The sequence below is a fragment of the Pseudorasbora parva genome, chromosome 14 (assembly GCF_024679245.1).
Source record: "Pseudorasbora parva isolate DD20220531a chromosome 14, ASM2467924v1, whole genome shotgun sequence".
NCBI lineage: Eukaryota > Metazoa > Chordata > Actinopteri > Cypriniformes > Gobionidae > Pseudorasbora > Pseudorasbora parva.
Window position 1 is genome coordinate 32,554,857 of NC_090185.1, and position 22,813 is coordinate 32,577,669.

At 38.4% G+C, this 22,813-nt stretch overlaps 1 protein-coding gene across 10 annotated transcripts in view; it reads left to right on the forward strand.

Moving 5' to 3' along the window:
* dock3 (dedicator of cytokinesis 3) overlaps positions 1–22,813 on the forward strand; it is a 304,695-nt gene that overhangs the window by 64,502 nt on the left and 217,380 nt on the right. For all 10 annotated transcript variants that reach the window (XR_010897931.1, XM_067416279.1, XM_067416269.1 and 7 more), the window contains one exon: positions 13,848–13,931. Coding sequence is in view for 9 of the 10 variants with exons in the window: in XM_067416279.1 (XP_067272380.1) it covers positions 13,848–13,931 (84 nt within the window). In the remaining variant the exon portion in view is untranslated. The remainder of the gene's footprint in view (positions 1–13,847; positions 13,932–22,813) is intronic.

The following is a 22,813-nucleotide window of genomic DNA, read 5'->3' on the forward strand; positions in this document are numbered from 1 at the left end:
TTGGTTAAAATAGCAATTTTCTCACAATTTACAAATAGTTGTAAACATTTGGGATATTTTAAGTACTCAAGCGAACAAAATATATAACACTGGCCACCATAGACCGTAAAAAAATATGGACGACTCGACATCATCCATTTCCGCTTGGCAGATTTGAAGCTTTCAGGCGCCCTTGCACGGCGCTGACATCTTGGGACCGAGTCTGCGCAGTAGCGATTTCGGGACCGGAGTTGCGCAGTAGAGCGCAGGAAGTAGAGCAGGAAGTACAGCCGCGATTTCAAAAGCCCGCCCACACTCTCGCAGATGCAGAACAATTAATTATGTTGGTGTGAAATAAACAGTTATGGAAATGTAGAAATTAAAGCTAAAGATCTAATCTGCTCCCAAAAATTTCGAAAAAAGTCTGTTAGTGCCTCAGTGTCAACTTCACTCAGAGAAGCCGTCAGTCTCAGCTGTCAATCATGACGTCACTCCCCCCGTTTTTATAGCATCAAATAACTAACTCAAAGTAAACTTATTTTTAAAACGAACACCTGAAATGAAATCATCGTGATGATAACTGCCTTCAGGGACATAAACTAACTTTGGGGGAAATTTTTTGAAGTGTAATTTTATTATTTAGTTTGCCTCGCGTCCATTAGAAAACACAGAGGGGCGGCTATACTGGGACCGGTCACCGGGGGGCGATCGAGGCACGAAAGCTTCAGTAAATGAGAGGGAGACTGCAGGCTTGCTGGCCACTGGTTTTTCAATATTTTACTGCAAAAATACTACATAGTGCACCTTTAACCAACATCAAAAAATTGTGAACTTAATTTCATCATCATGTTTATTTATTTACTTTGTATTAATATTGAAACTTTTCAATATCATTTGCATCAAAAATACATAAAATACATAAAAGAAAAAATAATAAAAATAATAATAATAGTATATATATTATATATATTTATTTGGTAGAGAACATTTTTTGATAGTTTTTCAAATCAATAACAATGTAAACTAAATGTATGTATTTGTGTATACATACTTTTATACAATTTGTTATGGAAAAAAAAAAGTTTAATTTTGAAGTTTCAAACAGATAACTAGAAATTTTCTGAGCCTTTTCGACTCTTCATTCTTTTTATTTACACGTTTTTAGAATGCAAAATCACTTGTATTTTAAAGATTAAGGTCACGGGACAACAATGTGGTTATACTAGTTTGTAAAATGTTAATCATTGCATAACACATAATATTTTAAAACAGAATAAATTAATGTTTAATGATGCTGAACGGTATATGCAGTGAATAGAAAGCTATGATCTAATGTACTCATTTCTGAATGCTTACATACTGCCTACTATGCTTTAAAAATAGCAGCTGAAAAACTTGGAACAAAATATGTAGTATGCTACTAAATTGTTTTGTGCTCTATTGTATATGGCAAATTTTTACATAATATAGCATGTGTAGATAATATGTACATACTTCGAATAGCACACATGTATAATATTAAGACTACTGAGGCAGTATTTTCTGAGAGCAGTCTCTGAGGTTTAGTGGGAGAGATGTTCTTTATTAAGGAGGCTGCCATCTAGTGTTTAATAAATTGAGTGCAGTTTTAATGACAAAACAGCAAAATGTCTCTGTAAATGAAATATAAAAAAATGCCTTGGTTGTTTCACTGCTTTTCCAATCGACTGCCTGAAATATGCTTCAGTATATCTGAGAAGAGAAAAAAAAAACCTTCCCCGCCCTTCCATAAACCTAGATTTATTAGTGTTTTCTGCTTGTTTGTTTAGCAGATTATGGAGACACACAAATAAAACCTGTCGGCATGGATCCATTTGGCTTGCGGTTTGTTTATTTGGCATGACTGGACAAAATTCAGAATGGCAGGAAGAGGTGTGGCCCTACGGGCTCCAACCGCCTTCCTCCGTTTAATGAGAACGTTTGTATAGATGCCACACGCAAATGTCTTAATTTAGCCTATAGGGCTAGCATAATATATGCAGATTAAAAATTTATTTACTAGGCAAATACCAAGTGTATAATGACTCTTCTGTCATGTTTACAGACATGAAGTCAGACAACGCTCTTGGGTGGTTTACTGACCTGATTTCTCTGCTAAGGGTTAATTTGCCCTCGGCTAGCATGTCTGTCATGGCATCCATGTGAATTGTGCTAATCACACACACACACACACACACACACACACACACACACACACACACACACACACACACACACACACACACACACACACACACACACACACACACACACACGCACACACACACACACACACCTCAAATGATTCAGCTATTTGCTGCGGAGCCACTCTTTTTACTATAGCAGGCACCACAAAAAATGCTAATTTGACGATCTATTTGCCTTAATTAAAATGTAATTTCCTCTCAGAATTTTACATATTTTTCTCTCTTCTCGTCGGTATTAAAATATTTGCTTCATTTTATACAATTTTTCTCAAGTTTCATGCTAAAAAACACTTGACACTTGACTGCTAATGTATTTAGCTCATGTTGCAAGTTAAAAATGTGCCCCCCAGCCGAGCAGCTTTAAATAACCATGTTGTTGTAACGTTTTCTCCCAGGATGAAGAAGATAGATGAAGTAATTCAAATAGAAATGTTGTTCATTAATCAAAGTGACTCAGGTAATCCAATAGTGGTGAAACACAAACTACACAGTGTGTAAAACACTACATTGCAATACAATGAATGGGAACTAAGGAGTAGTGTGTATTTAACTAACTTATACACAGATGAACCGATTACAGACAGGTGCGCTAATTTACAAGTAAACCAAGGAGAAAAACGAAAAGGTTACCCTATAGCAGTTGGATACATCACATAATGATGGTTTATCTAATAAATAACAATGTTTTTATTGGTTATTTTTGGATATTTAGTGTTTATTCCTGCGTTAGGTTAGCCTAGCAGACATGTACAAGTGTATGTCGCAAAAGGAAGTTTTATCCATATTTATGGTCTATTTTTGGATATTCAGCGTTTATCTCTGTTGTAAGTTAGCATTGGTTAGCCTAGCAGTTACGTACGTCACATAATGAGGATTTATCTACTAAATAACTATGTTTTATTGCCTATTTTTTGGATATTTAGTGATTTATGTTGTAGGTTAGCTTTGCTTAGCCTAGCAGTTATACGTCATTGTTTATCTACTATGTTTTATTATCTACTTTATGCATTTTTAGTGTTCATTTCTGTGTGGTAAGTTAGCATTGGTTGGCCTAGCTTTGGATACGTCAAATAAGGATGGTTTATACTAAATAACCACATTTTATTGTGTATTTTCTGTGTGGTAAGTTAGCATTGGTTGGCCTAGCAGTTGTATACGTCAAATAAGGATGGTTTATACTAAATAACCACATTTTATTGTCTATTTTCTGTGTGGTAAGTTAGCATTGGTTAGCCTAACAGTTATACATTACATGGTTTATCAAATAAATAATCACATTTTTGCCTATTTTTTTATATTTAGTGTTAATTTCTGTGTTGCAAGATAGCATTGGTTAGCCTAGCAGTTATATACATCACATAATGATGGTTTATCCATTAAATAATCATGTTTTACTGCCTTTTTTATATTTAGTGTTAATTTCTGTTGTAAGTTATCTGTATACACCACAGAGAAGTAAGTCTATAGAAAAAAGTTACAAAAAAGTTTTATTGGCTTTGGATAATGGATATTATTAAATTTGATTCTTTACAAAAGAATTTGATATTTCTAATGTATTTTCTGTATTTATACATGCATTTTTCTTCATAGACTTAATGTCAAGGTGACGTTAAAAATTCCTGTCTACTCATAGCCATATAAATATTAATTTGTTTGTCTGAAAGGGGTTTTCGCTCTTTGTTGATGGCGCCCTCTATATTAACTTTCCAGCATTTTCTTTATAGCATTAGGGCCATCACAGTGCCATTTATGATACCATTAATAGCAAAGTCTTATATTCAAAACACATATTGTTTATGTCGTGCTGTCTTTTAGTGGGATTAACTCATGAAAAGCTCTTTTAATAGCTATTGAATTATTCACTAAATGCAGACCTCTGGCGGCAGTCACATGTTTTCTTGGAAACTGCAGCGAGAGTCTCTTAACAAGCATTAAATATTAAACCGTGATCTTTGAAAATAAATAACAAATGGCACAATGTCATCAGAAATGAGTCAATGAGCATGACAAATCCTGAAAGACGCTCTGTCCCTGTCTGATTGTTAACTCTGATATTTTGGTGTCTTGAGAACGTCACAATTGAGATAATTTAATTATTATTTTCAGAATTTTCAAACCCTTATAAAAGTTTATTTTGCATAAAAAAGTCATTATAACTACTGCTGTGCTGTTCAAATGAGTACATGATCTCCTTCAAATAGTGCAAGAATCTTTCTGTGAAACTCCTCAGGGAAAGCTGTCCTGTTTGCATCGGGAATATATTATACAAGTAAATGTGTGCAACATGGCATCTAAACCATTGTGCAATTCAAATAGATGGTTTCTCGGAGCTAGCCGGTTGCATGGTAACACCATGAACACTTTGCTTCTTGACAAGATGTTGGAAAGAGCAGACGTGGATATCAATTTGAGATTTTGAGAGGCCCCATCAGACGTCTGTGTACAGCAGCAAAACAAGCCAGACTGGATCATGTTGCACAAATACAGATGGATTCAGAGAAATTACTCAGCTTTGTTCTGGGCATTTCAGCTGGTCTGCCTGTCTGACCGTTATAATCTCGCCTTTTATATAATGAAATCAGCAACGCATGTCTTGTTTTCCAGTTTGGGGGATGTTTTAACTGAAAAACTATTACATTCACGTGGAATCAAATGTAGACTAAGGGGCGGTTTATTTTAGGAATGTGTTTTGTCCAAAAATATCTCTTCAAAGACATTTATTTTTTTTATTTATGTACACATTTTAAGGGATTTTTTCCCCAAAAATGAAAATTACCCCATGATTTACTCACCCTCAAGCCATCCTAGGTTTATGTCATTCTCCTTTCAGACGAATACAATCAGAGTTATATATAAAAAAAATATCCTGGCTCTTCCAAGCTTTATAATGGGAGTGAATAGTCCAAAAAAGTGTATCCATCCATCATAAAAGGACTCCACATGACTCCAATGGGTTAATAAAGGCCTTCTGAAACATTTTTTTTTTTTTTTAAGAAAAATATTTATTACATTATATATATATATATATATATACCAGCACATGAGGATCCTAAATTACCGTAGCGTAATCTAAGGTGAGAGTAGACACCTCTCACGGTTAAAAAAAATAGAGCTGGGCAACAAACTCAAGCTCCTCCCACATTTCTCTTTTATTTATTTTTTGTTTTTAGACTCGCCTTCCGCATTCATCAATGCGCCAAGTGTCAGGTCAGAGGTCACTCCTCGGCTGGAACTCTACTCGCATACAGCCATTAGCAAAAGACAGTGATTATAGTTTATAAAGTTATAAATATGGAAACGCTTCGCTTCAGAAGGCCTTTATTAACCCTCTGGAGCCGTGAGGAGCACTTTTATGATGGATGGATGCACTTGCTTTGGGCTTCAAAATCTCAGGTACCATTCACTCTGATTGTGTTTGGCTGAAAGAAAAAAGAAAGTCATATACACCTAGGATGACTTGAGGGAGAGTAAATCATTGGATCATTTTTTCAGTTCCCCCAGTTGTTTGGGATTCTGCAATCCTGCATAATTTGTAATTTTGTCAATGAAATAAATAATATTATCTATTTGAACTATTCCATATATATTTAAAGGTGTCATTAACTGGCTTTTTTTAACATTTGTGTGGTTTTTACATTCAAAAACATGATAACTAATAAGTAATAGGCTATTTTCTACACTGGTTTTGAGGCTCTCTCCTGAACGCGGGGTTTTGATGGGTGTGCAGCACTGGAGATTTGGAAGTAAACGTTCACGGCTAGGATTTGAGAAGATTTGCATATTTAATGAGCTTCAACTCCTGTCATATCCATGCGCCTGTCAGGTCAGTTCACATGAGGGAAGGGTTGTTTTGAAAGCGGCATCCGAAATGATTCTCTCACACGGCTCGTAAACGCGTAAACACACACCAGATCAAGAAAGGAATATTATTTCACTATTTGAGATTCACCGGCCTGTCAACAGGCTTACGTTTTTATAGCCTGCCTTGAAACACACAGCCCCGGGACTACTATTACATATAAAAAAGACGTTTTACTCACATAAGTGTGTTGCACCATTCCTGTTGGATCCAACATAGAAGGCACAGCATTGTGTTTTAATCGCAATATGTCTGCAAATCCAGCACCTGAGACTTGTTTACAAACGATTCAGCGGTGAAATGAAGCAAACACACAAATGTCTTCCCCATGTGAGCTGTAACTTCATTAAAAATAAATGAAGTATCACACATTGCTAATATTAGGATCCGAAGGAAGCTTATGCAGCGACTGTGTTCTTCCACAATATCTTGCTATCTTCTTCGGCATGTTTATTGCTGCTGGCTAGCGTGATCCGAACGGCTCAATGAGTCGGTGGGCGGGGCTACTAGATTACACGTTCTGTAGAGGTGGTGTTTTGGCGCGCGATGAAGTAAAGATGAAGCTCACGACCGTTTTCTGGGCTTGGTGTCAATAAAAGCTTTTCTTTGACTAACAAGGACGTTTTTTAGCTCTGAAACTTACAGGATATTCCATGATTACCATGACCTTTTATATATCAAAAGCTCAGGGGAAAGTTGATTTCTCAATTCATCACCCCATTAAAGCTGTAAGGATACAGATGTTTGTGTATGCACAGTATGCGGTCTGTGTGAAAGTGAAAGCTTGGCACGGCAGGGCAAATACTCAAGATGGATGAATGACCAAATAAGTAGCACTAAAAAAGAGTTAATAGAGCGACGTGAACCACAAACTCTTTTCGGTACTGACACTCGGACTGATGTCACACTGGCTATGGATTCTGTGCATGCCTTTGCCGCCTGCCCGCGCTCGCACGAGTGCACCGAACTTATTCTATTTTTAGGCTTATTGCCCTTGAAAAACAAAGTCTAAATGTCAGTCTTGGCGGTTACGTCTTGAGTGAACAAGTTTGAAATGTGTGTCAGTATTGAATCATGCATTACTGTAGGTCTTAAAGGAACACAATTTACTTTTTTTCTCCCCTAGGAAAATTAAAAGTTGAGATTTTCTAGACCGATATGGCTAGGAACTATACTCTCATTCCTGCATAATAATCCAGGAACGTTACTGCCATACCATGGGTGCAGCGGCCCAACGATATTTCGCAGCGCCTAAAAAATCTTTGGACATTTTTGGGCTAGATGCTAACGGTCTAATCAGAATCAATGATGTATGCTAAGCTATGCTAAAATTGCTACCGTCAGACCTTGAGGTGAATGGATTTGAAAAAGGTAAAACTCGACCTAAAACTTAATTCTAGGGGAGTTGGAAAATTTGCCTATTTTTTACAAAAAAAGTGGAGTGTTCCTTTAACGTGAAAGCAACTTTAAATAAGCTAAACACACTCCTGTCTGTGTCAATAATGTTAATCAAAAAATAACAACGGCGGAAAAAACAACTGAAGCCTATTGACTATTGTGCATCTAACATAATATGGTAAATTTAGGATCCTCATTTTTTTCTGCAAATTTCTGGAAATTACCACCCCAAAGTCATTTTAAATGACAAAAATCACCATTTTGCTCATTTGTGAAAAAACACGTTGTAGTCTGCCAGTCGTATTATGCATGTCAATGGGGTGTAATTCTAGGAGAGTAAAAAAAAAACTTCAAATTAAACCCTGCTGCTCATGACGACACATTGATGTCTTAAGACACTAAACGATCGGTTTGACTGGCACAGTGCAATGGTTGGAGTTCAAAAACTTCATTTGTGTTCTACTGAAGAAACAAAGACCCTTTTGGGGTTAACTATCCCTTTAAGCTATTTTTTGGCAAATAAAGTTAACATGAATTGCCATTTGCCATTTTACTTCTGTAATGTGATGTTTCTCTTCAGTTAAAAAGGATAAGAAATGCAGGACAAGACTTGATGTCATTCTTCTGGAATTGATCGGATGGATAAAATTAGGTGGCACACACCAGAATGGAGCCAGACTGAATGTGACTTTGCTAAAACAATACCTAAAAAGCATGTGCATGTGAAATGCATGCGTTCCACAGATAAATAGTCGCAATAAGACCAGGAATGTGTTTTAAGTAAGTACATTTTTGATGCCATGTTGACTTTAGAAGTATTTTCCCCATGTGCTTCCCAAATATCAGCTCTGGGAAAGCTGGGAACAGCAAGACTCTCTCACACATGAGCTTTTTAATCAGGATGGATTTGATAATTCCCTGGGATGCTCTGTCCAGGTTACCATGGCAATTCAGAATATCTCTGCTTTTAAATCGGCACGTCCGCTTTTTTGTGGGGTTTTTTTTCTTCCAGAATGCATTCATTGAAAATAAATCCTATTATTTCCACAGTGCTGCTCTGTCCATCTGCACTATGGTGAAACCTTAGTAGATGACATAAAAAAAATCACTATGTATTATATTATCAGCATTTTGAGGGAAAAAATGTCTAATTAAATCTAATTAAATCTTCAAATAAAATGTCAGTATTTATTATTTATTAATAAAAACCTTTGATAAACTTGAATAAAAACAGCGGTGGCTGATACCAAATTATCACCGTGGATTTCCTGGAGTAATAATAAAAGTGTATTAACTTTAAAAAGCAAACAGACACATTGTGTTCAACTGAATCCAGCGGCAAAATCATGGACCATAGATGACCTGAATATTATAGTAGCTTTGTCCTTAGCTTGGCTTATCCCTGAACGACAGCTAAAGTTCCAGGCTTCAAATATAGTATCCAGTGCATTTACTACTAAAGCCTCCATCAAATCTTAGCATCTGAAAAATAAATGTATATAGAGCATACAGAGCAACAATTATTCACACTATTCTCCACTATTTTACTTAAAGGGGTACTTCAGTGTTGGGAGGATAAATCTGTATTTAAACTGGGTCATTAATGTAGCATAAATGTGAAATTATTTTTGAATTTGGTACTTTCTATACTAAGAAAAGACTTTTTGTCTCATGGGGATGAAAGACAACAATTCCCAGAATGCTTCGCTGCCCTATGAGGACACTCCCAAAGCCACCGCTACTGAATCACTTTTACTTTCCCACCACCACGTTCATCTTCATAAAATCAGTTCAGTTAGAGAATAGACACTACAATTAAAAACTGAACGTGTCTGTGAGTGTCACAAACGCAACAGGAGTCATATGAGATCATGATGAGTCATGATGAGAGCTCAGGTAAACGTGTCAGCGCTCGTGGCAGTAGTTCTCAGCGCGTGTTCAGTCTGGCGCGTTTTCAGTTCATGACTTTGTAAGCTTAACTTTTAATTGGAAATTATTTGAGAAGTTAAAACACTTACTTTGCTCCGCCGGCCGCTCCGTTTCCATGAATGCCTGCAGCTGCCTGAGCTTATGCTAATCACTGAAGTAACCCTTTAAAGTTATGGAAGTGTTGAATTTACCGATGTTTCGGAGAGTTTTTTTCGAGTATGGGTCGACTTGACATTAATAGACCGGAAGGTCCTTGTACGGGCCGTACGGGCTCTTCTCCCGGTAGGGTGCGCGCGCGCGTAACTAGAGCGACAGAGGAAATGCACACCCGTAAACACTCTCAGCTGCAGATCCAGTCGTCCGTGAACACTTATGTCGGTTATAGTCCGCGCCGCGCTCCACTTCATTCCTCCACTTTGACATTAAGCGACTTCAACGCTTCAGCACAGCATTCCCGGGAAGGCAGCGCTGCATTTGAACCGATTTGAACGCAGAAATGCTTCAGTCGCATCGCAAAGTGGATCTCCACACTCCAAGAAGTGTGTTTTTGACGGAGCCGTCCCAGCGATAAAGGTTCGGTCCTGCTTTGGAAGCAGCCGGTGAGTAAAACTGCTTCAAATGTCTGTGCTGTTGCTTATCGTCGCGTGAGTAAACATCAGTAAACGATACGATCGCGTGCTTCGTCATTCAAATGCACTAACGGACTCCATTGCTGTTCTATGTATAACGTTACACTAGTCTGACGTGCAAAACCGTTTTGCTTGCTACTAAGGTTTGGTCGCATACAATAGTCCATAATAGGGCTGGGATAAACGATTATTTTTTAAACGATTAATCTAGCGATTATTTTTTTCGATGCATCGATTAATCTAACGATTAATTTTTCCTGTCCGATTCGGTTACGATTCGATTCGATTACCGATTATCTCCCCATTAATTGCCTAATAGCAATTTATACATGTTGATTTAATTATCTGAATGAAAAAACGAATTCCTTAAAGGGGGGGTGAAATGCTGTTTCATGCATACTGATCTTTTTACACTGTTAAAGACTTTGAATCCCATACTAAACATAGACAAAGTTTCAAAAGTTAAGGTGGACGTTTGATGGGAGTATTTCTTTGTCAAAAATACTACTTCCGGTTAGTCATAAGTTTCGGCAAGTTTTTTGAGATCCTGCGTCCCCTTTGACGTTAATGGGGCGGAATTTCCTTGTATGGGCCTTACGGACAATTCTACCGGAAGCGCGTGAGAGAGAGCGAGGGAGAGAGCGAAAGCAACAGCCTACGCCCATCAAAGCGGGGCTTGTAGGATGCTAAACAGGTGATGTGCACATAACAATGTCACCAAAAAAGTGCGTTTTTGGTTGCCAGACCAAGACAGTCCTGCACAGATTCGCCAAAAACCCCGCGTTAAGGCAACAGTGGATGTAATTTGCTTTTCCGGATCAGCAACTGAGTTGCGCGAATGTTTATATCTGTTCGCTGCATTTCGGTGCCGACTGTTTCATAAACAAGGCCCAGCTCGACGCCGAATTTTCCCAATCGCCTAATGCTGAAGGATGGAGCAGTCCCAACGTTAGAAGGGTGAGTGAGACTGCTTTTAGTCCGCTTACTGTCTACACAAACCACGCGTAAACACACAAACACACGTGCACAACTGCACTTCCCACATGTACACCTTCAAAGACAAAAATACGACGATATAATTCAAGTATAAATATGTAAATAACACAAGCCGCTAAGCATATTATATAGTTAGTGTATAACTTGTACCACATAGAGACGTCCTGCTCTAGTCGTTTTTGCTGCTGCTCCTGTTCAACTGCAGCCTCTGGGTCTGATTCCGGATCATAGATGTATGGCTGTATCTGATTAAAAGCCATATTTTTATTTTGAATAAAGTTTTTTTCCGCTGTTAGGGATGACGCTCGACTCAACACACAGCGCGCTGCTGCACACGTCATTATTTAGCTCCGCTCACACGACACGCCCCCACCCGCTCGGCTTTTTTCGGAAAGACTCGGAACAGCGCATCTTTCTTATATAATTATTAAAAAAATAAAAACTTTTCGGAGATATGCAGGATGCAATGCTACTCTATAGGTACTCAAGATTGACATGACACTGACTGAAACTGAGTGTTTCACCCCCCCTTTAACATTGCAATATATGTTTATTGCTCTTAAAATTTCAAAGTAAGACTATACAAGAGCAATGCATTCAATAAAACCTTGAAAACATAAAGTAGGCTACACAGACACACACACACACACACACACACACACACACACACACACACACACACACACACACACACACACACACACACACACACACACACAATAAATAAGTATAAACCTACAACAAAGAAACATATTATACGATTTTTCTATGTATGCAACTCAGCCTACAGGCTATGCCCATCGATTAAATATCAACAAGTTGGTTAATCAAATCCGGGGACACACTGCAAGCGTGAGCGTCTCGGCTGCGTGGCGTGTCCGTTTTTGTTTCGGCTCCCATGTTAACAGGTTGGAGTTTGCACACTGCCTGTGGCGCGCGGAAAACGCGTGCATGCTGGAAATAGAAGAGCGCCTATTTTTCACGTGTGTTGGGAGCGTCTCCAGGCAAAATAGAATAGGAAAAGATGTTTATATATCATTTTGACACGAATACATATTATTAAATTACATTTTCATGTTTGAAAGTCTGTAGGTTTACATAAATGCAGATATAGGCCTAATTGTAATAATAAAAAACGTCAATTATCGATTTTGAAATGTTGCAACTGTCAATACAGAACGACATATTTTGTAGCCTATTTTGCCGTCAATACCATAGATATGTGGCTACTCCCGACGTTTTCTTTGCTGTATCAGTAGGCTATTTATGTTTAACATTAGGAATAGGGCTTCCCTCCGCATCAATAGCAGCAGCAGCGCCGCGTCAGACACGCTTCTAGTGTGCAAAGGCAGAGAAAACGCCACGCAGCCCCGTGGCTGACCCGCAACAGAAACGCCACGCGCATCCGCGGCATGACAGTGAAAACAGTTACATGTAGAGTGCATTACGGGCGCCAATACTCCGTTTAAAACCGGAATAGTCCTGGGATGAAACTGCTCTCTTAGAGGATGGATACCCTCGGTCACATCAGCGCGATTAGACATTGAACATTTTACATTTAAAACAGCTTATTATGTAGGTAACGTAGCCAATGTGTCCGATGCTTTCACTCGATGCAAACGTTTGTTTTTGTGATTAAAATACATCAAATATTACCAAAACATCTGTCTTCCTGTGTGCAGAAATTTGTTTATGTAGCCGTGACAACAAAACGCGTGCGCGCATCCCTGTGATGCTCCGTGCGCACCGCGCGCCAACCCCATAGACTGTGGCCAACCCGCAAGCCTTGCACTTCTGAAAGTCTGAGGAGCCACTCGTGTTGCTACCATAGATATACATAATAAATAATATACTTAATTACATAATATACTTTATTATGTACATCTATGGTTGCTACTACTCTCCGGCGCCGCCATCTTTATTTTGAGTCTGACGAATCGACGCGCATATTTTGCGTCGACGTATTTTTTGCGTCGACGTCATCGATGACGTCGACGCGTTGTCCCAGCCCTAGTCCATAAACCGAATCATGTCCTCATAAACTGAGAGTAAAGACAAATGTTGACAGGACACTACAGTACATACCACAGAGACGGACGTCCTGATGTTGCCGTTTCTCCTGTTCAATTTATTTCTGCCTCAGATTTGATTCTGGATCACATCTATTAGCTCGATAGCCATGGGTTTTCTCCACGCTTGAGGACGTCACCGCTTTGTTCGCGATCGTCATTCTTTAGCTCCGCCCACACGATACGCCTCCAGGCGCTCGGTTTTTTCCGGAAAGACTCGGTACAGCCCATATTTCTTTTACAAATATAATAAAACTAAAGACTTTTCGGAGATTTGGAGGATGCAATACTACTCTATAGGTACTCAAGATTGACATGAGATTGACTGAAACTGAGTGTTTCACCCCCCCTTAAGGTTTATGCATAGTTTCTGTGACAGAGTTCAAGATACATGTTTTCATTTGTTTTAAATGAAAAACTTGCTGTTCTAAACAGCAAGTGCAAACTATGCTAAAGCGGAAGCCCTTCCGGCACATCACTGTCTGAATTGACTCACTCGTTTTCATTCACTCCTTCAAGTGGACTATATTGGTGGAGTAATGTTGGGAATAGTGATTCAATTTTGTGTTGCACTGTCAACAAATTGATCTTATTTTTTTATGCAGTCCATCCAGCTTGAAGTCCCTGATATGCGTCATTTGGAATCATTCTTTCGAGTTTGTAGTTATTTATTGTTTTGTGGTTTTATTTTGTACGCATTGTCTCTGAATTCTTTTGATACACATCTAACTCGTTTTATTCTTATTTTTTTATCTTTCCCCAGTGGTCTGTAGTTTCCGAGGATCTGTTTCACATGGTCTGACTCTAGAGATTGGAGAGACGGTTCAGATCCTAGAAAAGTGTGAGGGTAAGTCATACAACTTTTAATCTAATGTTTTTGGAAAATGCAAAAAACTTTTTTTACAGGTGCTGATGAAAAATCTTGTAAATAATATAAAAGACACTTGCCATGCATAAAGTAGAAATTGGTGTCTCATCACACAATGAGATCATAACAACATAAATATTTTTGTCAGTTTATGGGAAATAAGTTATTAACTCTTTTCCCGTCAGGGCTTTTGAAAAACATTTACAGCCACCGCTAGACTTTTTGGTAATTTTCACAAAAGTATTATGGCCCACAGGATATTTTGTTTTTTAAATATCTGAATATAACTCTCTGCTTTTGAACAAAAATGTTTTATTCTTGCTTCATGCATTTCTTTTTTTATCAACACTTGAATATAGGTAAGTTTCATTAAAAAAACAACAACATTTTGATATAAAAGCTGATAAAAATCATGTTTTTGTCAAGGACTACATCCAGATCTAATTCAGAATAATGATCAAAACACGAATGGAGTAGATTGAGTTCATCAACACCCTCAAAGCTCCACAGTTCTATAACTTGTCCTGGGTCAACATTTTAGTTTTGAGTTATACACTCACCTAAAGGATTATTAGGAACACCTGTTCAATTTCTCATTAATGCAATTATCTAATCAACCAATCACATGGCAGTTGCTTCAATGTATTTAGGGATGTGGTCCTGGTCAAGACAATCTCCTGAACTCCAAACTGAATGTCAGAATGGGAAAGAAAGTTGCATTTTGCATTTAAGCAATTCTGAGCGTTGTTGGTGCCAGACAGGCCAGTATTTAACAGTCTGCTCAGTTACTGGAATTTTCACGCACAACCATTTCTAGGGTTTACAAAGAATGGTGTGAAAAGGGAAAAACATCCAGTATGCGATGTTGATGCTAGATGTCAGAGGAGAATGGGCTGACTGATTCAAGCTGATAGAAGAGCAACTTTGACTGAAATAACAACTCGTTACAACCGAGGTATGCAGCAAAGCATTTGTGAAGCCACAACACGCACAACCTTGAGGCAGATGGGCTACAACAGCAGAAGACCCCACCGAGTACCACTCATCCCCACTACAAATGGACAAGTGGACCTGCCTGGACATGACCAACGCATCCTGGAGTGTCTGCTGAGCCGTGTCAAATGGTGTCTCCTCCGAATTTGCCTCACTGGCACGACATGCTCAAAACCCGACTTCGGCGCAATAATTCCGATCTTTCATGTATTCATACTCTTGTGTAATCGACGTCCCATCCTAAATAAATAGTCTCTTCCGTGATACCCTGAAAATTTTGAATAATCCGATCTAATATGATTTCTGACCTGTAAGGTTGCCAGAATAATAATCTTACACGGTGTGTTAATAGGCCAGAGGAGAACTGGCACCCCGACTGAGTCTGGTTTCTCCCAAGGTTTATTTTTCTCCATCATGCCCTGATGGAGTTTTGGTTCCTTGCCCCTGTCGCCTTTGGCTTGGCTTGCTCAGTTGGGGACACTAAAAATATGATTAAAGTTATTCAACTTATTATACAAATAAAATGTATGAATTAGGTCTTATTTAATTCTATAAACTATACTACTGATCTGCCAACATTGTCGCTATATGATAAATTAAAATAAGCTGATAACATCACTGTTTTCTCCAGTACGACTGTACAGCCAAATCTAATTTTGTCGCAATATTATCCTGTTTGACACTGTGAAGCTGCTTTGACACAATCGTGATTGTAAAAGCGCTACATAAATAAAGTTGATTGATTGATTGACAAATAGGAAAAAGAGGCTACAAATTGCATGAGCTCACCAAAATTGGACAGTTGAAGACTGGAAAAATGTTGCCTGGTCTGATGAGTCTCGATTTCTGTTTATGGAATTTGGCGTAAACAGAATGAGAACATGGATCCATCATGCCTTGTTATCACTGTGCAAGGCTGGTGGTGGTGGTGTAATGGTGTGGGGGATGTTTTCTTGGCACACTTTAGGCCCCTTAGTGCCAACTGGGCATCGTTTAAATGCCACGGCCTACCTGAGCATTGTTTCTGACCATGTCCATCCCTTTATGACCACCATGTACCCATCCTCTGATGGACTACCCCCATCCCAATTTAATGAGTAGAAATTTTTTACAAGCTTGCATCTTTTGCATCATAAAAAAATTACCGGTTTATGTGATCGGCAAGCTGAGGGATGACACATTGAATCAAATGACGTAATTATCAATATTTTCAGATAAGTGGCCGATCATTTGGAGCATTCCTAGAAACTATGCGAAAAGGTTTTTCGCATACATGTTTGACCTCAAAGTATATAAACTCTAAAAAACCACTTAGGGTAACATTCAGGGTAACACTTAATTTCAATGGCCCACTTTAGACATTCTACTAACTATAAGTAACTTTGAAAAAATGTTATGTTTTATTACCTTAGAATGAGCCATTTCTATCTACTTACACCCTTACAATAAAGTCACCATTTTGCACCATCATGTTTCTACAGTAGCCCTAAATGGACAAACAGAGGGCTAGAATTGCTCATACAACACTTTGTTTGATCTCTAAGATGGACAGAAATTGTTTTCTGAAGGTTAATCATGACCATTTGTTGAAATAATACATTTTAACTCTTTCGCCACCATAGACAGAATTTTCCGTTATTTGTGAGAAAACGCTTCGAGGCCAAACATGGAATTTTCCGGGTTCCCGTGTTTTCACTGTCGACACTAGGTGGCGCTTTCGCGGATCTTCTGAATGAGTACTGCATCTCCCGATCAAAACACACGCGAGTAAAGCTGAGTTCACACTGCCCGATTTTAGCCCCGATTTTAACTCGCCGACAGGTTTTGCGTAATCGCAGACAAACGCCCAAAATCATAGGCAAATCCGTGCTCATGCATGCGAATGACAATCACACAGTGTGAATGATCAAAGATGTGATCAGAGAGAATCGCTAATCAGTGAGAAGCCCAAACATTAGCACATCCAGCCGCAGCACATTGCAAAATTATTTATTTACCTCAAACCCTCTTTGCAGAACACAATCCTTGCTCCCTCTGTCTCCAACAATTTCCTCCGCAATATACTTTTTTCTTTTTCTTCACAAATCAGCACACAGACTATTTAGAGCAATCTTTGTGGAGTTTATTATTTTTAATAACAATTCCAAGTCTCACGCGAGAACTCCTGACTGACGCATGTGTGATCTCGCGTTGTTTACATCGCACGTGTGTTTGGTTGGGAATGTTGGGAAATGTAGTTTCCGCACCAGAGAGAGAGTTGTCGGCAATTCTTCCTCTTGTAAAGTCATGCAGTGTGAACCCAGCAGTGACTGAACTCTGCCCCAGATAGTCATGCAGTGTGAAAAGACCAGTGACCCGACGAGTTTGAAAATCGTGCAGTCTGAACTAGGCTTAAGACGCAGTAAAATGAGCGATCGTATGTAATCATATGCATATGAAAAATAACGTGATCATCATTATTAAACATCATATAAATCAAAACTATCTAATGTTAGTGAATGAAATGTGGACCCAGGACGAGCTACAGGACTGTGAAGCATTAGGAGTGTTGATGGACTCGATCTACTCCATCTGTGTTTGATCATCGCTCTGAATCTGATCTGGAATCAGTCTTTCACAAAAACGTGATTTTCTCAGCTTTTTGTTCAAAATGTTGCTTTGTTTATGAAACTTACCCATATTCAAGTGTTGAAGCTAGAATAAAACAGGGTGTTTTTGTTTAAAAGAAGAGGGTCAGCTCTATTTTTGATATATTGCCTGCTCAGATATTCATTAAACTAAATATTCTATGGGCTATACAATATTTTTGAAAATTGTCAAAAGTCCTGCCCGTGGCTGGCAAGTTAATTTTTTTAAACGCTGGCGGGGAAAGTGTTAAAAGAGACGTTTTTTTGTAACCTCTTCATGGAAAGCGCCAAGAGATATATATCAACATTTTCCACCCACTCTTAGTTCAGATCGTCCTGCATCTTACTAGACAAAATCTCCTGTCTCTGCGTTTTTCTCTCAGTGTAACTTGACTGCTGCCGGCAGTCTTTACTTTAGAAACCAGGATAATTCTGAATACTTAAATGGAACCGAGAGACTTTGAACACAGAATATCAGGGCGCCTCTGTACTTCAGCTACAGAACAGTAATGCATGTTTTATTTATGATTAGCTTGGCTTTCTTTTGTGGCAGTTAGCTAGCTTTAGCCTACCGTTCCCTCAGTCCTGCGGATGCAGTTAATGGGATTGTTGTGTACCCATCTCAGGACGAGGGCTCTGATTCATGGACGTATCATTGATTGCTTTGATGAAAGCTGCACATCGGCACCCTGGCCTGGATGTGCTGCCTCGTTCAGATAACAGGACTGATCATGTGATATTAGCAATGGCACGTCTGTCCTCTAGTATTGATCGAGACTTCACTCACTTTTTCCATGAGTAATCTTCCTTTATCAGGAGCACTACGAGAAGAGCACCTGTCCCGGCAGTAGATGAAGCAAGATCTTCTAGATCTAGCAAGAAGAAACATCTCAAAATGATGTTGATGGTCACCTTTAGTCTGCTTTTCTTCTTGAATCTGTTTATTTGAGACTACCTTGATCTCCCAGAGCACTGTTAACCTGAATAAGTTGGGCTAACTCGAATTTGAGGGACTCAGTTAAATCAATTTTTTTTTTTTGAGTTATGATGTTTCCAATTTTAAGTAAGCAGAACTACGAAAGTTTTGAGTTTGTAGGACTGCACAGGGTCGGGAGTAACGAAATACAAACTTAGTTACGTTTCTAAAATTTGAGTGACATTTCATGACAGTTACATTTAAAATGGGTTGTTATCAAATTACAGTGACATCTGAAAAGTATTTTAGATTACCAAAATGATTATGTTGAATTTGAAAGTCGTTTATTTCATTTAAACTTTAAATGAATGTAACAGGAAATTAATATAAACAGCAATTGGTGATTTTTAGATGCTAACAGTCTGCAAAAGCATCCTATAAGATACAGTTCTGCTCATAAGTTTCATACCCCTTGCAAAATATGTAACATTTTAATAATTCTCACAAAAAAAGAGGGATCTGGGATCATAAAAATTGCATGTTACTTCTATTTATTACTTTTCTCCCTTTTCGAGTGCCATGGGCAAAGCATGCTGGGAAATAAAAAATCCCATCCCAGTTCCAGTTAAACTTAAGTTCGTATAAATTAAAGGAAATTAGTTCATACAACTCAAAACAGAGCAATTGTTCAGTTTACTTGAAATATTTCAATTCTGTGAACTCAAAATAAAAAGAAAGCTCTTAATACTCATAAGAGTTAATTTAAGTTTGTCGTACTCAAACAAATAATAGTATTTTGTGTGTTAGGGTTTACAGTGAGGAAGTGATGAAGAATCCTATAAAAGTTGCACAAACCAGAAAACATTCTGTGTATTGACTTCTTTCTTTAAACGCATGAATGAAAAAAAAGTCACTTATTACAAATGTGGGTCAGCATGTTAATACAATTTGAATTTAAAAGTAATTCAGGAATGCAATCTGCACAAATTCACTTCTTGGTAACAGAGTTTTCATAGATTTTCGCTCTAGCCCCCTCTGGGTCCTGAAAGAAAAGTGGCTCAATTTCAGACTGTCGCAGTTTAAAGGTCAGTAATAAAAAATGCTCGTTCCCAAGAGCTGTCAATGGTTGTGGCTACAGCCTGATATTCAGAGCCCGCCGGCAAAGAATGAGAGATGCAAGCCGCATTGCCAGTGAAATACAGTCTTTTAAAGAGGGAAGAAATATGTTTCAGCCTGTAAAAGTGGTAAAACCCAAAACCCTGCAATTCTACCTCGGGCGTTTGATTGGTAGAGATAATTTAAACAGTCCTGGGTGCAATTTGTTGCTTATTGTCAAGATTGTTTGGTGATTTGGGTCTTTATAGTTTTTAAATCACAGTCTACTTTCCTTCTATGGTAAATAGTGTCTTAAAGGGTTACTTCACCCAAAAATGAAATCTATTAATTACTCACCCTAATGTCGTTCAACACCTGTAAGACCTCCGTTCATCTTCGGGACTCAAATGAAGATATTAGTGTTGAAATCCGATGGCTCAGAAAGGCCTTCATTGACACCAATGTCATTTCCTCTCTCAAGACCCATAAAGGCACTAAAGACGTCGTTACAAAGCCCATCTCACTACAATGGCTCTGCAATCATTTTATGAAGCGACGAGAATAGTTTTTGTGTGCAAAAAAAACTAAATAATGACTTATATAGTGAGGGGCCGATTTCAAAACAAAGATTCGAACGTTATGTATCAGCACTATGTTATGTACTATGTTATGTATCAGCGAATCGATTCATGATTTGGATCGTGAATGTCATGTGATTTCAGCAGTTTGCGATCCGAATCATGAATCAATACGCTGATTCATAACCGTTCTAATCTTTATTTTGAAATCGGCGGTGCACGTCACAACGCATGTCACAAAAATGGCAAATCTTGTATACTAGGGCTGCAACTAACGATTATTTTAATAATCAATTCGTTGGTTGACTATTTTTGCGATTAATCAGATTTTCGGTTATACAAATGGTAATTAATACGGTAAAAGCATGGTTTTATTATAATAAAAACATGGTTCTTTATCCTTCAGAAATGTCTTACATTTATATTTACACGCTTAAAATGACAACTACATGCTGTTATCCCTTTACAGTCACTACTCTCATAAAGTTATTGAATTACATGTTGACTTTTAAACCTAAATTTAGCGCCCAACAGCAGATATTTCATCGAAAGAATGTTTTTGCGCTTAATATTATTTGCGTCCCTCTCGACCAAAGCGCATGCACGAGCCCGCCGCACCGGTGCTCGTTCAGTGAATTTTGAAGTTTATCAAAGACCGTCAGGATGTGCTGGATATAAGATCAGTGGATATAACCTGTAAAATGAACATTTTGCGCTGAGGACGAAGAGTCGCAGATGCACACACATAACATAATCCATTGGCTTGACGTTTAAAATAAACAATTCTCATGTTTCGGCCACTTGGATCATGTGCCTTTCCTGCATCAGCTCACTCTGTTTCCACTCCGCTATTTCTAGATGCACATTTTGTCCATTAAAATGCGTTATTCAGTGCCGTCTTTTGGCACGACTGGTGGAAGCTTTGCGTACAGAGAGCAGACCCGACTAATTGATTAATGAGAATCGTTATCAATGATTTTCATTATCGATTATTATCGATTAGTTGTTTCAGCCCTATTGTATACAATTGCTTAGCTTATATTGATGAGTAATGTAAATCATTTTATCATAACATATTGATCAATTTTCACAGTGCATTTTCAAGGACTGAATGTGTATTGATAGTCAAACAGATTTTGTGAATGGGCAGTGGATTAGCTGCGGGTCACCAGGTGAGGTGAGAGTTTTGGCTTTAGCCTCAAGGGCTGGGATAATCAGTGCTCTGATTCACAGGGTTAGCAGTTTGCTGTACGTATTGATTGTTTTGCTGCAGTGCCATGCTTTTGAGGTAATGGATGCCTGAAAAATCGAAGCTTTTGAAAGCTCCGGGTTCTGGAGTGTCACGGTGGCCTGCAGTGGCCAGTGGTCTGATTGACCCGCTCTGTTTCGAGAACTGAAGATTTTGCAGTGTCATCCGCTGGGAACTTGAGGAAAAAGTGTGTGTCTGAAGATTTGACTGAATATTAGATATTTGTGCTCATTGGGAGTTTCCCTTTGACTGTAAACAGCCTCCAGCCCCAAACAAAGATAGGACAAAGAGAGACATATGGCTAGACAATAGAGCTGCATCATTGACCGTTAAAAGATTGAGATCTTGGTTGAAACACCCACGCGATTTAATTTCTTAACGACCACGATTCTGCTGTGTCTTTTGTGCATGTTTCACATCGCAAGCGTCAGTGGAGCGTGAACACTGTGCGCATTTTGCCGCCACCCAAGTTAATGAATGATGGGTATACACTGGCGGTAGCTTAAAGCTCAACTTCCATAGGAATGAATTGAAAACACTTGCTCTGTTCCACACCAGTGGACACACACCCCGAGGGGTTCGGCCACCATGGTTCCGATGTAAATATTAATCGATATGGGCAGTGATGAAACATTACGCTCTGCTGACACTGCTCTGCTTGTGATGTAAAACTGTTTAAAACAAAGACTTTGGTTAGCCTCTGAAAGACACACTGCAACATTCAAATCTGCATTCGTGCTGCCGCTGATCTGGAGAGCAGCTGCAATGTAAATGCACAGTATGACGTTTAATTATGTGTTTAAAACATTTAAAGAACGGGATAAAGATGTATTGGGTATAAGCATAGTATTGATCAAAGTAAGAGTAAATCATCTTTTGAAAGTATTTTGACACTTGTATTGTATGTATTGTATGGCTTATCGTTACGCAAGGAGGTGGCGACAAGTGAGTGTTTGAAAAAGGGTGTGTCATTGAATCATTCATTTAAAAGATGTATTCACAAATGCTGAATCATACAATAATGAAATAAGTCTTGATGAATGAGATACTGAAACAAATCTATGGAATATCTTTTAAACAGACAAAAAATACTGTTTTTTCAGAACCTCTAGTTTGCATGTTATTTTGTTTAGTTGTCTGAAGTTTTTTGTTTCTTCAGAATTATGGGATCGAATCGCAATCTCAATTTTACTCGATTCTCAATTTATCCAGAATCGTGCAGATGGATGAATAGATAGATAGATAGATAGATAGATAGATAGATAGATAGATAGATAGATAGATAGATAGATAGATAGATAGATAGATAGATAGATAGATAGATAGATAGATAGATAGATAGATAGATAGGATGGATGGATGGATGGATGGATGGATGGATGGATGGATGGATGGATGGATGG